The sequence below is a fragment of the Sciurus vulgaris genome, assembly GCF_902686455.1.
Source record: "Sciurus vulgaris genome assembly, chromosome: 18".
NCBI classification, from domain to species: Eukaryota; Metazoa; Chordata; class Mammalia; order Rodentia; family Sciuridae; genus Sciurus; species Sciurus vulgaris.
The window spans coordinates 17,830,297-17,846,502 of NC_136479.1; the positions used below are offsets into that span (position 1 = coordinate 17,830,297).

Below are 16,206 nucleotides of genomic sequence, written 5' to 3' on the forward strand. Positions count from 1 at the left end.
TGCTTCCGAAGGAAAAGAGGGCATTTTTGCTTACCATTTTGGCGGCTGAAAGTCCAAGGTTGGGCAGTGCCATCAGTCTGGCCTCTGACGAGTTCCACAAGGGACCTGGGTGCATGCCGAAGGGGTCAAGCATGTGGCCTGGCTTTCCTTACAGCAACCTGCTGTTGACAGAACTAACTACACGGGACCAGCATTACGCGGGGCTCGGGGGAGAGGCCGCTAGCTACTCCCCACCGCCCACCGGAACAGAACAGAACAAAGCTCCTTTTCTCTAAGAAAGTCGGATGAAATTGGAACCTATTTGCTCCATGGTGTCCCTTTCAGTGGAAAGGGACGGGCACACACCTAGTGACTGCAGCGGGATCCGGGAACCAGGGACAGGCAAGGGATCGCCACAGGTCTGGGAACCAAGTGGGCCAATCTGAAGGGTCCTACGTCAGAACAGAAAGGAGGCGGGCGACACGGCGGCCACGCCCCAGGACGGTGGGTGGGAGCGCGTTCGGGTGGGCGGGGCTGGCAGAGTCCTGGGGTCCGAGCGGCAGGATCTGGGGCGGCTGAGGACGTGGTCCCGGGAGGCAGCTTCTTTCCTGGGTGTTTTCTCCCACGGCATCTCCTTGCAAACTCCGTGACGCCCTGGTCCTGCCGGGCCCCTCCTTGCCTGCAGCCCCGCATCTCCGTCTCTGGCTTGGCCATCTTGACCACAAGTGCAGCTGCTTCCTGCTGGTCCACCCTTAGCTGTGCTGGAGACACTTGAACCTCAACACAGTCTCACGACGAAATAATCCCACTAAGTATTTTCATAGCGGTTTTTTGGGGTGGCTCCCAAGTAGAAACCAGCACAGGCGCATGGACAGGAGAATGAGCCACCGTGACAGTGGGCGATGATCGCCATGCAGAGAGGCGGAGGCCAGGAACGTTCTGACGAGTGGAAGAGGCCAGACACAGAGGCGTCCGGCCTCCTTGATTCTATTTAGATGAAATGACAGGACAGGCCGAGCTGGCCTCAGGGGGCTGGGAATCAGCGGAGGGGCCGCCCTTGTGGTTGGGAGGGGGCTGCTTCTGGGGACCCTCTTGAAGGGAGGGAGACGGCCCGCATCTCGTTTGGGGTGTGAGTGGCCAGAATCCGTAACACGGGGCGCACCTCGGCTTTTGAAAGGCTGGTCGTTGAAAGAGAACCTGATGGATGCTTCCTCCCGTGGTCTCTGGAGGTAGCTCACGGGAAGAAATAAGCCTGGTCGTTTCAAGCCCTTACGGCGGAAAAGGGACCTCGGCTGTCTGGTGTCAGCCGGGACATGTCTTCCAGCCTCCTGCCCACACTTCTGAACTAGCCTCCCCTCCACTCCATCTCCGTGGGAGGCACCCCGCCTTCCTGAGGCTCAGAAGGTGAGGTCCTTCACTGCAGGTGGCCCTGCTCCCTGGGGACCCTCCTGGCGGGGATCAGGCTGTTTCTCACATGCGTCCACGTCGCCCCATCTGCACTGACACCCGAATTCAGGGCCTGTTGCTTGGAAGCCATTGTCCCTTCCTGATGGTCTCCAAACTCCCGTCCTTCAGTGGATCCCTTCCTGCCACTCAGAGGGACCTTCCGGATGTCACAGGATGGCGCCTGGCCCTGCCTGAAGCCTTCGGCAGCTGCAGGTCATGCTCAGGGTCTGCCGGTCTCCTTCCTGTGGCCCCCAAGGTCCTCCTGACCTTCTGTCGCGTCCTGGGATGCACCTCCTGGCCTGGCGCCTCCTGTCGCTGATTCAGGGTCGCAGTTCCTGCCGCCGACACCGATTCCCTCTCCTGGACACACGGAGGACCAGTCCTGGTGGGCAGGCATGTGGGGTCTGTCCTGCTCCTGATCCCTCCTCAGCACCTGGCGCCGGCTCTGTACCTGTGCCCGGGCTGACTGAGTCCTCTTGCCTGGCATGCAAACCCCCGCCAGGCGTTGTTGGCACTTCCTCTCTGAAAGGCGGCTGAGTCATGCAGCCCAAGTAATGGCTGTCGCAGGTGGAGCCCAGCCCGTGCCCGGAGTGGGCAAGGAACTCGATGAACCTCTCGGCATTATCTCCGTTCTCTTGAAGAGGAGGCTGAGGTTTAAATGGCTCAGTCGCCAAGTGCAAAGAGGTGCCAGGCTCTGCTGCAGGGACCAGGGAGGCAGCGGAAAAGACAACCAGTGAAACCTTTGCCCTCAGGGAGCTTGTGTTCTGGCGTGAAGGGAAAGAGAGTAAATTAAGAGACAAGTAAAGACATGGTTTGTAAGATGGAAACAAATGATTGCAGAAAATTAAGTAAGGGGGATGGGAATTGCTAAGACAGTTTTATATACAGTGATCAGAGAAGAGCTGTCTTAGGAGAAGTGAGACAGTTCTGGGAATGTGTACTCCATGCAAGTGCAAAGGCCCTGGGGCCAGAACATATTCAGTGCGTTCAGAAGACATCAAGGAGGCCAGAGTGGAAGTAATAAGGAGGGAGGTTAAAATCAGACGGGGTGCAGCAGGGACACATCGCCTGTAGCCTTTGGCTTTTACTTTGAGAGATATGGAAGACAGGGTGTCTGGGCAGGGGTTGGCATAGGCCAACTGATTCATTCAGGGTCATGTAGCTGATCCAGCTTAGAGTCAGGGTTCTAACTTCTAGCTTCTAGCTCCACAGTTTAGTGCCTCCTAGCAGCAAATCCTGTACCAAAGCCCTCAGGGTGCAGGTCTGTCACTGCTGGCCTCCTGTCCTGTCCTCATTCCAAGGCATGTGCTACCATTCTGCCACCTGCAGCAGGAAGCCCCTCCCCCAGTTTCTTAGAGGGGAGCAAGCAGTGGGGCAGCTACCATCCAATATTAATTGGAAGTGAAGTGAATGAAAGGGGGCAAATAGAAGGGGAACCTGGTTCAGAGAGAATCAATGCAGGCTTCCTTGAGGACATGAAAATGGGAAGCAGTGGGCAACTTGGTTGGTTAAGGGAAGGCAATGGCCATCCATAGGACAGTGGCAGCAGGAGCAAAGGCCCTGAGGTATGAGGGACTTGGGGATTTGTATTCATCAGCTTTCCATTACTATAACAAATACTTGAGATAAGTCAACTTAAAAAGAGGAAAGGTTTATTTTGACTCACAGTTTTAGAGGTTTCATCTGTGGTCATTGGGGGGTGGGGGTGGGGGACTGTGTCAAGGCAATAGATCCTGGTGGGAGTGATCAGCAGGGAGGGAGGGAAATGACATGGTGACATGAGACCTGAGGGGCGGCAGAGGGAGGGAGGTGCCAGGAGGGCCTCCAGGTGTCGGCTGAGCGCAGCCGGGCTCTCGCAGGGCGGGACACAGCTTCCAGCAGGGACCTGTATCTTCCTGCAAGGGTGTCCCCAGCTCTGACTGCGTTTCCTGTGTGCTTCTCCCTCCAGAGGGCCAAGATCGGCCAGGGGCCCAAGGCTCCGGAAGAGAAGACGACCAATACCGTCTCCAAATTCGACAACAACGGCAACCGGGACCGGATGAAACTGACCGATTTTAACTTCCTGATGGTGCTGGGCAAGGGCAGCTTCGGCAAGGTACAGTAGGACTCGGGGGCTGCGTCCCCGGCGGCAGGGGCAGCCGTTCTGTGGGGCTGGCCTTCTAGCGGGGGAGAAAGGAGAAAGTCGATAGACCCACGCTGCTGTTTGTGGAGTGTTGCGAAAGAAACGAATCGAGTGCTGTGTCACAGAGGGGACCCACTGGAGATGACCTCAGTGTGTAAGCTGAGAGCTGAGGAATGGCAATGAACCAGCCATGCCTTTAAAGAGCTAGGAATGCACCCGGCAGAGAGAATGGCAAGTGCAAAGGCCCTGTGGCGGGGAGGGACTTGGTGCATGGCAGGTGCCATGGGAAGGGGCCGGCACCAAAAGGACCCGAGCAGGAGGGGCCGGCAGGATGTGATTTCACAGAGGGAAGCAGGAGCCTTATGAGCAATGGAGACGAGACTGGGTGGTGCTCACAGTGCAGTGGGGAGTGGTTGGAAGCCGTTTGGCAGCAGAGTGACATGATCAGATTGGCCTTTTGGAAAAGAGCACCGTGGCCGCTGAGAGTGGAAATGATTCCTTCCGATCGGCAGCACGGGGGAAGGATGGCCCGGGACTCGTGAGCCGTGCAGGCTGCCTTTACAGGTGCCCTGAGTGGCCACGTTGCCCAGGTTGAGACTGCGTCACGCACATTCCCGACTGGTTTCGCGGTGTCTGGCGTCTTGAATCCCTTCGAGTGCCACCAAGACGGCCCGCGCACACCGGGAACCGTGTGCGCAGGCGTGGAACAGCAGCGCCTGGCCGTCTTTGCGGCCTGGGCCAGAGGTCTGGAAGCTTCCGTTGAGTTGCCCCGTTTCTCTCCTCTCGCCCTCCCCGCGCGCCCTGGGCTGATCCTCAGCTCCTCTGAGACCTGTCACGCAGCCCTCGCTCCTCTCCGCCCGCACCTCGGCCTGTACACGTCACCCGGGCCCCTGCAGAACCTCCTAAGGAGCGTCCCCATCTCAGTCGCCGCCTGGGGTCAATACGCTTCCCATTCCGCAACCAGAGGGAGTTTTTAAGATCGGCCTTAGTCCTCCCCTGCCTAAGGCGCTGGGGTGACTCCCCGTCACAAGAGAACACATCCTGCACGGAGTTCTTGGCTGGGGACACCTGGGGGATCTGGCCCTTGGTTCTCCACTCCACGTTTTCCTTTCTTGGTTTTCTTCTTGCCATCGCCCGCCATGTTCTGGCCACCGTGGTGGCTCTTGAGTTCCTGGAAGACACAAGGCTCTGTGGTCCTGTGGGGCTTTTGTGATGCTACTCACTGTCATGCTCGGGTGCCTGGCTCCTTCTTGGGATTGATGTGTCCACTTAGATGCCACTTCTGAGAGTTCGACCGACCGACCCGTCTTTCAGTCCCCCTTCTGTTTCTTCCTGCCATGGAACCCCTCCCCCATGAGACCTTGGTTTCTTTATGGGTCTGTCCCTCTTCTCTAAGGTCTGAGCTCTCTCCTGTGGAGGGATCTTCTCTGTGGCGGACACCACTGCATTTCCAGGGCGCATGGATTGAATTCCCTGGGGACCTAGCTGAAGGCACACGTTTTCTCTGCCTGTGGCTGGAGAGATCATTCTGCTAAGACGAACTCCAGGATCGGAACTGATGCCCCCAAGCTTGAAGAACCTTAGTGCAGGCTGGGAAGAGACAGTAAGGAAGCCCAGTGAGGTTGCCCCGCGGCCCTGTGGTCCACTCGGTGAGGGAACGGAGCTCGGAATTGGTCCACGCCGCTTTCTGATTTTTTCCGGCAGCTCTGAGAAGCCTGGATGTAGGGATGGGGAAGTAGGTGGCGAATTGAACTAAAGTTGGGGATTAGCAGAATCAGCCAACCGAAAGATTGTGGGAGTGAGCGAACTTGGGATTCCAGGAAGAGAGAGGCCCACGGCCAGCCTACAGAGTATGGGGTGTAGCAGGTGCTCAATAAAATGGTATTAAATAAATGAATGGAAATGGTGTCTGGACTGGGCAGGGGAAGGGGCATCCAGAGGCACAGGGCTGGAAAACACGTGGGGGAGGCAAGAGATTTAGCTCGCGCAGAGCCCTCGTCTGTATGAGCAAGGCCCTGGGCTCCATCCCCAGTAATGCAAAAAGGAACCAAAAAAGATGTTCAAAATGTTAAGACAGATGGACACACTTAGATTTCAGAGATGGAGCCGTTTTCCTGATGACAAAGAGGTAAACGGTCTTAATGAAGAAGAGGGTCTAACAAGCTGAGTTCATTGAGGAGTTTACAAGGATTACATTTTAAGCCGGCGACCACGGCACACACCTGTGGTCCCAGCCTCCTCGGGAGGCTGACGCAGGACCGTGACTCCAGCCTAGGAGTCTGAGACCAACCTGGACAACACAGTGAGACCCAGGCTCAAAGAACAAAAAAAAAAAAAAAAACAAAAACAAAATTACATATATATATATATATATATATATGCATCTTTCTTAAGACATAATTCACAACCATGCAAGCCACCCACATAAAATGTACGTGGATTGAGTATGCTCAGAGCTGGCCACCGTCACCACAGTCATTGATAGAATGTTTAATCATCCAAAAAGGAGACTCCGTAACATTAGCAGTCATTCCTCATTCCTCTCCCCCTCAATTATATATTTTTTAAATTTTTTAAATTCATTCTAATTAGTTGTCCATGACAGTAGAGTGCATTTATGCATTTTGATAAATTATACATAAGTGGAGTATAATCTCTCATTTTTCTGATTATACATATTGCAGGATCACATCTGTCATGCAGTCATGCATGTACATGAGCTAATAATGTCTGTTTCACTCCACTATCCTTCCTTCCCCATACCCCTTCCCCTTCCTTCACTCCCCTCTACCTAATCTAGAGTGACTCTTCTTCCCTATCCACCTGCCCCCTTATTGTGAGTTAGCATCCACATATCAGAGAAAACATTCAGCCTTTGATTTGGGGGGTTTGGCTTATCTCGCTTAGCATGATAGTCTCCAACTCCTCCATATACCAGCAAATGCCATAATTTCATTCTTCTTTAAGGCTGAGTAATATTCCATGGTGTATATGTACCACACTTTCTTTATCCACTGAAGGGCACCTAGGTTGGTTCCATAGTTCAGCTATTGTGAATTGAGCTGCTATGAACATTGACGTGGCTGTGTCACTGTAGTATGCTGATTTTAAGTCCTTTGGGTATAAACTGAGGAGTGGGATAGCTGGGTCAAATGGTGGTTCTATTCCAAGTTTTCTGAGGAATCTCCACACTGCCTTCCATAATGTTATTTTAATAAGCCTCATCATCACATGATTCATAATTAAAATTGTATTAGAAAGATAAACGTGGAGAAGTCTCACTCCCAGCCAGAAAGATGAGGGTCACATCTTTCGTGACCCTCGTGGCCGCCGCCACATTGAACTTTGGTTGATTTCATCTGCATCTCTCCTGTCTCCCCAGGCTAGCCTAACATTCTTGTCCTTGTCCTTGTTCACAAGGACAAGGACAAGAAGTCAGGGTACCGCGGATGCGTTTCTGATCCCTGGACCACACAGGTTGGAGAATTTTCGTGGGGAAATGAGAGTTCTGGAAGGCCTGGTGGAGAGGAGTGGGGTTGGGGGGCTGGGTGGAGTCGGAGGAGAGTGGATCCCCGGAGACCGCGAGGAGCAGGAGAGAAGAGACGCTAGGTTTCCATAGTAACTCTTGCACTAATTGAGAGTTCTGTTCTGGGCTGGGAAGGGAGCATCAAATAAATCATGAAACAACAGCCGTGTCACAAAAACAAAACAGAGTAACACGCACGTCTGTGATCCTAGAAAACACAGAGCTGGCACCTCCAGGTTCGCCACCTGCGGTTGTAAGTGAAGGCGATTTTCTACCTGAATGCTGGCTTTGAACCTGTCACACTGGTCGGTTAGGTATGCACGTCAGGTCCTTGAACACAGCGGTGCCCGCGCTCCCCTTCAAAGGTGAAAGAGCTCAGGGTTTCTACCTCCCCTCCCGCTGTATGGGCTCCGGCCCAGGAAAACGTGCTCTTGAGTAGAAACGACTAGGGAATGACACGGGCATCTCACTGAGACCCGTGACCAAGCAAGAGAGGAGCCAGTGTGAAGGCCACCGAATTCCCATTAAAAACTTTCAAAGGGAGAGCCGGCGTGGAGCGAGCAGGCCTGAACGGGCAGGACTTCACCTGCAGGGCCTGTCTTCCTGGCATCCCCAGCGTGCCTGGGGAGAGACGCTTTCTAGAACTTGGGAGCTTTCGAATGTACTACTCATTTATTATTTACTGTTGCATTTTCGAGTTTTATCCTTGCAACCATTTTTTTTTTTTTTTTTTTTTTTTTTTTTTTTTGGTGCTGGGGATTGAACCCAGGGTCTTGTGCATGAGAGGCAAGCACACTACCCACTGAGCTACCTCCCCAGCCCTCTTGCAACCATTTCTATGATTCCTTGAACCTTTAGCTTCGGCTCCGTTGATCTCAAGAATGTGACCTCCGTGGTCGTCAAGGGAGCGCTGAGTTAAAGTTACGCTGCCTCAAGTTTTGCTGGGCAGGTGTGCGTTGTCCAGGTGGAGTGTATGAGTTTGGCTTAAAAAAGCCACCGCAGCCAGCACCTCGTACAGCAGATGCTGAGCACAAGCGCAGCCAGTACCTCGTAGACCCGACGCCTCGCTTTGACCCGCTGCCGTCAATACCCTCCATTCAATATTTGATTCACGCATGTGGTGTTTGCCCTCCGAGACTTCGTATTTGCTCATGGTAATGTTTTGTCTGATCCTGATCTGTTTAAAAAAATGGTGCTGGGAAGTTGGAATGAACAGTCGTGCTGTGCTCGCAGGGTGGGGTGGGGGGGATGGGGAAGGGAGGCAGCTGGCGGGCGAGCGGCAGAGATCCACAAACACAGAAGCCCCAACCCAACAGCAAAATAAAAGCTTTACTGGAACGCCATCAATAACAGGAAGAGCGGAAAATGTCAATCGATAATGTGAAGGTAGCGGTGCATCAAGATACATTCAAGAGCGAAGTCCCCCGTACACACACCCCTACCCCCACACACCTACATGTCTGTCTGTCTGTCATCATGGAAAGACATAATTTCAAGTAAGAATACAAGCAAACTGTGCTGTGTATAGACTAATTGCCTTTATGCATTGCACTCCTGGTCCTTACATTTGAACTTTTCCTCCAACATTTTATTTTAAAAAAAAAAAAAAAATCTTTTTTTTTTTTTACATGCAGAACAATTGAAAGCATTGTACAAGGAGCCTATTACCTAAACACCTTGATTCTACCCTAACATTGGACTCCATTTGCTTTATCACATGTTCATCTTTTTTTGGTACCGGGGATTGAACCCAGGGACACTTAACCACTGAGCCACATCCCCAACTCTTTCCAGTTTTTAATTTTGATACAGGGTCCCACTGAGTTACTTAGGGCCTCATAAGTTGCTGAGGCTGGCTCTGAACTTTCGATCCTCCTGCCTCAGCCTCCTGAGCAAGTAGGATTACAGGGTGTGCCACCGCCCAGGCTCAGCCCTCTCTTTTGTGCATTTCAAAGCCAGTTGTAGAACTCAGTAAGCTTTACATCCAAACTCTTCAGCATGTGAATCATTAACCGAGACTCGATATTTTTAATGATCATTTTAAGGTAAAATTTACATGCAAACAAAGGCACATATCTTAAGTGTATCATTCTGTGAGTTTTGGAAAATGCATACTTTAAAATGCAGTGAGGGTATAAACAGTAATCAAAAATAAAAAAAATATCATGCCGGCAGATGTAAAAAGCAGCTGGAATGTGTCACGGGAGCCTGTGGGAGTAGGATCTGTCCTAGTTCAGGTCGGCAAAGGCTTCCATGAGAGAGTGACTTAGAGCCACATCCAAAGGAGGGGTTAACTATGCAGAGGGAGGAGAGTAAGTGAAAATCTCAGAAGGGCTCCTTCTTCCTTCTTCCCATCCCAACATACACTTGGCCAATCTGCGTAGAAGTCAGGGCACCTCAGCTTCTATGAGGGTGAATTCTACTGCTGTAACAAGTAGACCCCAAAAGTGCCCTGGCTCAGATGCAATAGAAGTTTAGCTTTCCGTTCTCCTGACAGCCGGAGACGGGTGTTCCTGGCCCCACCCACTCTCTCCATATGGCCACGAAGGGATGTAGTTCCTTCCATCTTCTGTGGCTCCATGAATCTCTGGGGCTTTGTTTTTCTCTGCATTCAGAGGGTGGAGGGGGAACGAGAGTAAGGAGGAGGCACAAGCTGCTTCTTACAGCCTCTTGGAAGTGGCCCCCCTCACTTCTGCCTGCACACTAGTAAAGAGGGCTCTGTCACAGGGCCACCCGCACCAGAGGGAGGCCTGGAGAAGACTTCTGGTGGATCACAAGTGGCCTCAGCCGAGCTTCCTGCTATTCAGCTCTGGCTATAACTTCCTTGCAGTGACACAAAAGACCTCCGACTTTTCCCTTTAGAACTCCCAATTTATCAACCCCTCACAAACAGAAAACTCAAAGTGCCTCTTCTCTGTGACATTTCCTTGTGTTCAGATCACAGAACCTGGCAGGTGTTAGGACTGCTTTCCTGAAGCCTTGCATAAGCCAGGAATAAATCAAGTAGGAAGAAGGCAGCGGCTTATGAAATGAAAAGGAAGAAGTAGAAAGTCCTTAGAAACCGGGTGCCCAGGTATTGCAGTCACCTCTAAAAAAAAAAAAAAAAAGTTTTGTTCTGCGCATGCGCCCAAGATGCAGCGAGGCGAGCGAGAACCCATTCCGCTTCCTCTTCCGGTGCTTGACTTGGCTGAGTAACGCCCAAGAGGCTGAGGTGTTCAGGAGCCCACTGAGGGGTTGGTACCCGCTTCTTCCATGAGTGTTCCTAGAGCTTAGCACTTGGGTGCCACACTCCCTGATGTCTCAAGCTCAAAATTCAGATTGTACAAGGTTGATGACAGTCTTGGCCAAGGTTCCCAAGTAGAGATTATTCATGCACCTGTTTATTTTTTGACATGTGTATGCCTCCTTTTAAGAAAAAAATTTTTCTTTAAGTTTCCTTCTCCTCCTCCTCCTCCTCCTCCTCTTCCTCCTCCTCTTCCTCCTCTTTTCAGTACTGGTGTTGGAATCCATGGGTCTTCTACCACTGAGCCACACCCGCTGTCCTTTTTATTTTTTATTTTGAGACAGAGTCACCAAGTTGCTTAGAGCCTTGCTAAATTGCCCAGGCTGACCTTGAACTTGCAATCCTCCTACCTCAGCTTCCTGAGTCCCTGGAATTCCAGGCGTGTACCACTGCACCTGGCCTCCTTCTTTGCATGACTCTAAGCTATGATATAAGTAAAAGCAGAGGTTCGACATACCAACCACATGTTTATTTTAATGTGCTGTAGGAGAGCTTATTAAAAGAAAGGCAGTTTTGTCCACGTACTGCTGATAGTGCTAGTGCCATGTTTTGTGAAAAACTGTCCTAAAGTTTCATATGCTCCCATTATGACTCAGCACCTTGACCACCACTGTATTTCTAAGAGCGTGAAGTCTTCTGCTGTCATCCTCGTGCCTACCTGGATGGCACGGCAGTCTGTGAGCCCCCTCCCCCCATGTCCTTTAGATGAGGACTGCTTCCTGCTTCCTGTATCCTTAATAGTGATCTCGACCTCCCTTCTCACTCCCTTACTCTGAATAGATCCAGAGAACCAAAGTGTTTCATGAGCTCTGATACCTCCACCGCTTCCCCACCCACTCACTCCTTATCCTCTGGCATGATGACTTCTGACCTCAGCAACTTCCTGAAATACCTGTCAGTGATCTCCTCACTGATCACTGTCCACATCTGGACCCAAGACTGGGCGGCTTGTCTACAAGAGCCAAGGGCATGCATGAGGGGATTGGGACAAAGATTGGAATCCATCGGTCCTACTGGAGGAAAGTGATCACTTCTGTCATAACTGCCCACCGTGGGCGTAATGATTCATTTCCCCCAAGGAGTGTGTATTGAGCATCTACTATATCCCAGGCATTCTTCTAGGTACAAAGGAAATGGCCTGGAATGAAAGTATCTGCCCTCATGGATTCAGATCCTGTTGGTGCTGTCAGGCTTCATTATAAGTGCTTTACTATGTTGCAACTTTATAATTGTTACTCAGTAATGTTGCCACTCTTAGTCCCATTTTATAGCTGAGATGCAGAGTTAAAATAACTTGCCCAGATCACAAACTGGTAAAAGCCATTTCTTGGATGAGGTTTGACTTAGAGATTATGAGTCGGGTCCCCCGATTCCTTGAGACTTAACACAGAGGTCACCTAGAACATTCTAGGAGGCTATTTTCCCCTCCTTTTCCTCACTTTCCCCCCAGCAGTGCCTAACCGAGTTTGCATGCCTTATTTCCAGTGTAAGCTGCTTCCATCAGACAGATTGCCTGGCCCACGGTGACGGGGAGCTGCGTTGTGCTGTTCTCCCTCCTCACTCTGGGCTGGCCACTTACCCATTGGGGGCAACTGCTCACTGGAAGCGGGAGTCATCTGCAGGGCTGGTGAGAGGGGCTTTGGGTCCCCCTGGATCCTCAGGTCTTGCAGGCCTCTCTGGGCTGGGAGCCCAGCCCTCATCTGGTTCCTCTGCCCCACCTCACCCTCTCTCTGACCCTCACCACCCACCCCACCCACTCCGATTCCACTGACAACATTCTTCTCTCCCCTGTCGTCATGCTGATCGTCGGGGACCAGGCTATGAACCCCACACATCCTATCGTATTGATTCTCACCACACCTCTGCCAGACAGTTACCCTGCCAGGCAGTTATAATGACCCTGTTACATCTGTAATGGAGACCGCCAGCGAGGTTGAGTGACTTCTCCAAGATCACACAGCGCCGGGACTTGAAACTTGGCTTTGCGATTCCAGTGGCCTCTTTCCATCTGGCGCAGCAGTCTTCTCCGCTTTGGGGTCCACTCTCTAAAACACTCATCTTTTCTTCCTTTCCCCCTGCTCTCCCTCCTCCACCTTCCCTCTCTTTTTGAGCCGACATTTACAGAACTGCTGCCAGATCTGCGTGACATCAGTAGGCTCCTCCTTCCCCCACCGACCAGAGTTCAGAGTGTTACCTTGTGATTTCATGGGCCTAAGGACAAATATATGAACGTCATATACCAAAACATTTTCTTCCACCTTCAAGTTCATTTTTTTCCCTTTGATTTTTAAAAAGAAATTAAAATACCTTCATGAGCCCCCCCAAAGGTGAGCACCCCCTAGCTCGGTGCCTGTGACGCTCCTGTCTTCTACACCAGCTTCCCTCGGCAGCCCCGAGCCGACTCCCCGGAAATCAGGAGCTTCTCTGGCACGCTCTGTGGTCACAAGAGAGCAATCCAGAGCTCCGAGCCCCAGACTGCAGCAAGTCTTCAGCTGGAGCCAAGTGCAGCCCTGAGTTTCCCCAGGAAGAAACTGCCTGAGGAGATTAAAAGGCAGTTTAGTTGGTACCAGTAACTAAGGCCTTCTCTTAAGGCTTTGAACTCCAGTTGTGGGAGTCTATCCTAATTTTAATCTCATTAGTGGTATGTCTCCACACACGTACATACATACATTAGGCTGGTTACATAATCCCACAGACGAAGGCACCTCCCTGCACCTCGATCCGCTCTGCTATCTTCCTGCACCATATGGTGGAATCCTTTATCATGTGGCTCACAGATAGCGCACAGTCTTTGCTACCTGTTCCCTTAATCCTCTTCCAGAGAACCTTTTTGACATTTGCTGTCTGGTCTTGGATTCCTGCCAGCTCCTTGGTTCTCTCCCACCTTCCCCTTACCCCCAGACTTCCAGATGCCATTCTGATTCTGAATGGGTTCGTCTTCCCAAATCGCGCTGCCCGGTTCCCCGGGTCTCCCCTCCGTGAAATGGCTTGCTGCTCCTTCTGACTCCACTCCTCAGAAGATGGGGAATCACAGAACGCGAGACAAGGTCCCTTTTCCCCAACACCACGATGGGATCAGGGAAGGTGAAATGTTGGGAAGGTACATTGCACCCCTCCATCTTCTGCAAGTAGGTTGTGGAGCCAGTGTGAGTCAGGGGCGCCTACGGGAAAGGCGTGGCACGTTCCTGTGCATCTCTTGATGCTCACGGGGGGTCCTGCAGCCCGAGTGGGACAGTCCTCAAGGGGCCAACAGCCATGGCTCCGTCTCTGGGGTCCCCTCCCCATCACCTTGCTCCTCCACCACTGTCCATCTCTATGGTCACAGTTCCGTCACAAGTCACATCTGATTCCCAAATCTAGACTATCCTAGGAATCTAAAACCCCAGAAAAGAGACACTGCTGGGCTCACGTGGCTCTGGGATCCGTGTGGTCCCCTTAGCTGTGCCCAGGCAGGAGGGTCACTTCTTCAGCCATGCATCAGGAAGGATGAGGGGGCATGCTCTGTGAAAATCACACGTGGCCTGGGCAGTTGCTCTAAGAGAAGGAAGACAGGCACTGGCCCCTTTGGTACCCAGGCTACAGGGGAGTTTCCACCATGTCTGTACATTCTTTAAAACGTTGCTGGTTCTTGGGGGGGAGGTACTTCTCTGCCACACACACAGACTGCAGTCTACGGACCCCAGGGTGGTTAGCATCGCGCTTGCACAGATGTGAGTGATTCCTGGGGATTCCTGGGAGTACAGGCACCTTGGTGTGTTTCAAGTCCCCGCCCCCCATCCCTGGGGTCACAGTAAGCACTGGCCTCACTGAAGAGATTGATACTACCTTTTGAGCCCTGGGAACTCATCTGCCTGTTTACAGGCTCCTTTCCTTTCACAGTGGTGTCACCAGATAGGCAGTGTGACTATCTTCACTTTACAGACGAGGAAACAGGCTCAGAGAGGGCCACCAACCTTGCAAGGTGGTGCCCGACTCACAGCTGGGAAGGTGCACAGCCTCTCCTGTACCCAACCCGATCCATCCCTCATAAGTACCGCGCGCTAACCGATTGCGCCACTGGAGCTCCATTCCTGCCTCCAGAACCCCGAGAAACCCCGTTCTCCATTAGGGTGTCTGTAACTTCAACTACAAAGGGAGGCTTGTCCTCCCAAGGCTGATCAGATTGTGGAGAAACAGGCTTGCTTTGTGCAGCCTAATTGTCCAAATGAATGACAGACCCTTAAGGGTTTCATTTCATTGTCTTTTGGTAAAAGGCATCAATTGCTGGCTTGTTTTCCCAGGAACGTCTAGAAAACAGTCAAATTAAATCTGCTTTTATTTTAACCATGTAGCTTTGTCAAATATGACTCAAAGAAATTGGACTAAGCCTTGCATGTCACCAAGGTTTATTCTATTTTGTTTATTTTTTAGGCATTTCCTTCCTTCCCTTCTTTCCTTCCTTCCCTGCCTCCCTCCCTTCTTTCTTGCTTTCTTGCTTTCTTTCTTTCTCTCCCCTTTCATTTTTCTTTTGTAGTGAGAACACTTAAGATCTCCCTTAGCAGATTTCAACTACACAAGAGGACATGAGTAACTGTATTTACCATGCCATACATTGAATCTCTAGTACTTATTTATCTTACAATTTAAAGTTGGTATCCAACATCTGCCCCCCCAGCTGCCCGCCCCCCCCAGAGTCTTTGGCAACTACCTTTCTACTTTGTTTTCCTAAGTTTGACTGTTACAGATTCTGCATAGAAGTGAGATCCTGCAGCACTTGTCTTCCTGTGTCTAGCTTATTTCACTTAGCATGAGGTCCTCGAAGTTCACCAAGGTTCATTTTTAGCTCCAAAGAACACTTCAATAACTAGAATAGATAAATATCAACTCTATTAATGTTGATAATTAGAGCTGATTGATACAGCCCAGAGTGTTGAAAAAGTCGCTCTTGTGCATTTCTTATTACGAGCCCATTAGACGTTTCTTTTTTAGTCTTTTTATTAATGCATTGATAGATGCTTTTATGAATGTCTGATTTTGACATAGTCATGATGACGTCATCGTCAGACATGCATGGAATGTAATTTGCTCCATTTCAGTCCTGGTTACTTCCTCTTTCTCTCCTGTCCTTCCTCCCTCCTCCCCTTCCTGTGGTCTCTCCCTCTTGTACTTATTTATTGTTTTTTGAATTGGCACTCTATAGAGATGCATAAAGGTGGAATTCACTGTGCTGTGTTCATATAGGTACACAGCATAATATGGTTTTTCCCTTTTCCATTCCCTCCTCCCTTCTCCTCTGTCCCCTCCTCTACTCCCCTGGAAGCTAGAACAAGATAAGGAAAAAAAAAAAATCAAAAAAAGAGGGATTTGGAGGAATCCCATGAAAATAAACTTTTCTTCGGAGACGTGACCCGTCTTTGTTGAGAACACAGGGCGGACAGGCCGCTCAGGCTTAGATCTCCCCGTTCCCCCTCCTTTCCAGCAGTGGGGTGAGTCATCTCGGCCAGAGGTGTAGTGACATTTGCTTAACAATAGCAAGTCTGCAGGAGCCTGGGGTGACCGGGCTAAATCTCCTTTCACACTTCCCTGACTTGCTCCGCTCCTGGGCAAAAACTCAACGTGATTAAATCTATGGTGTGACATGGCTTCATTTTAAAAGGTTCACATCTGAATGCCACCTGCCGCCCTGACCTCGGAAGACCCGCGGATCCCTCACACAGACCTGCCTTCATCCCGTGGAGAGAGATGTTCAAACCCGGAAGGCCTCGCGCGTCATAAATCTTGGAATGACCAAGTCACGGCCTCTGAGCTGATCCGAATCGCATGGTGGAGATCCACGCTCTCCTTTCCATCTAGTGAAATGCAAGGTTATTT

At 51.0% G+C, this 16,206-nt stretch overlaps 1 protein-coding gene across 3 annotated transcripts in view; it reads left to right on the forward strand.

The window, feature by feature from the left end:
- Window positions 1–16,206, forward strand: part of PRKCB (protein kinase C beta) — a 306,697-nt gene that overhangs the window by 222,295 nt on the left and 68,196 nt on the right. For all 3 annotated transcript variants that reach the window (XM_079121179.1, XM_079121181.1, XM_079121180.1), the window contains one exon: window positions 3,374–3,520. In XM_079121179.1, the coding sequence (XP_078977305.1) occupies window positions 3,374–3,520 (147 nt within the window). The remainder of the gene's footprint in view (window positions 1–3,373; window positions 3,521–16,206) is intronic.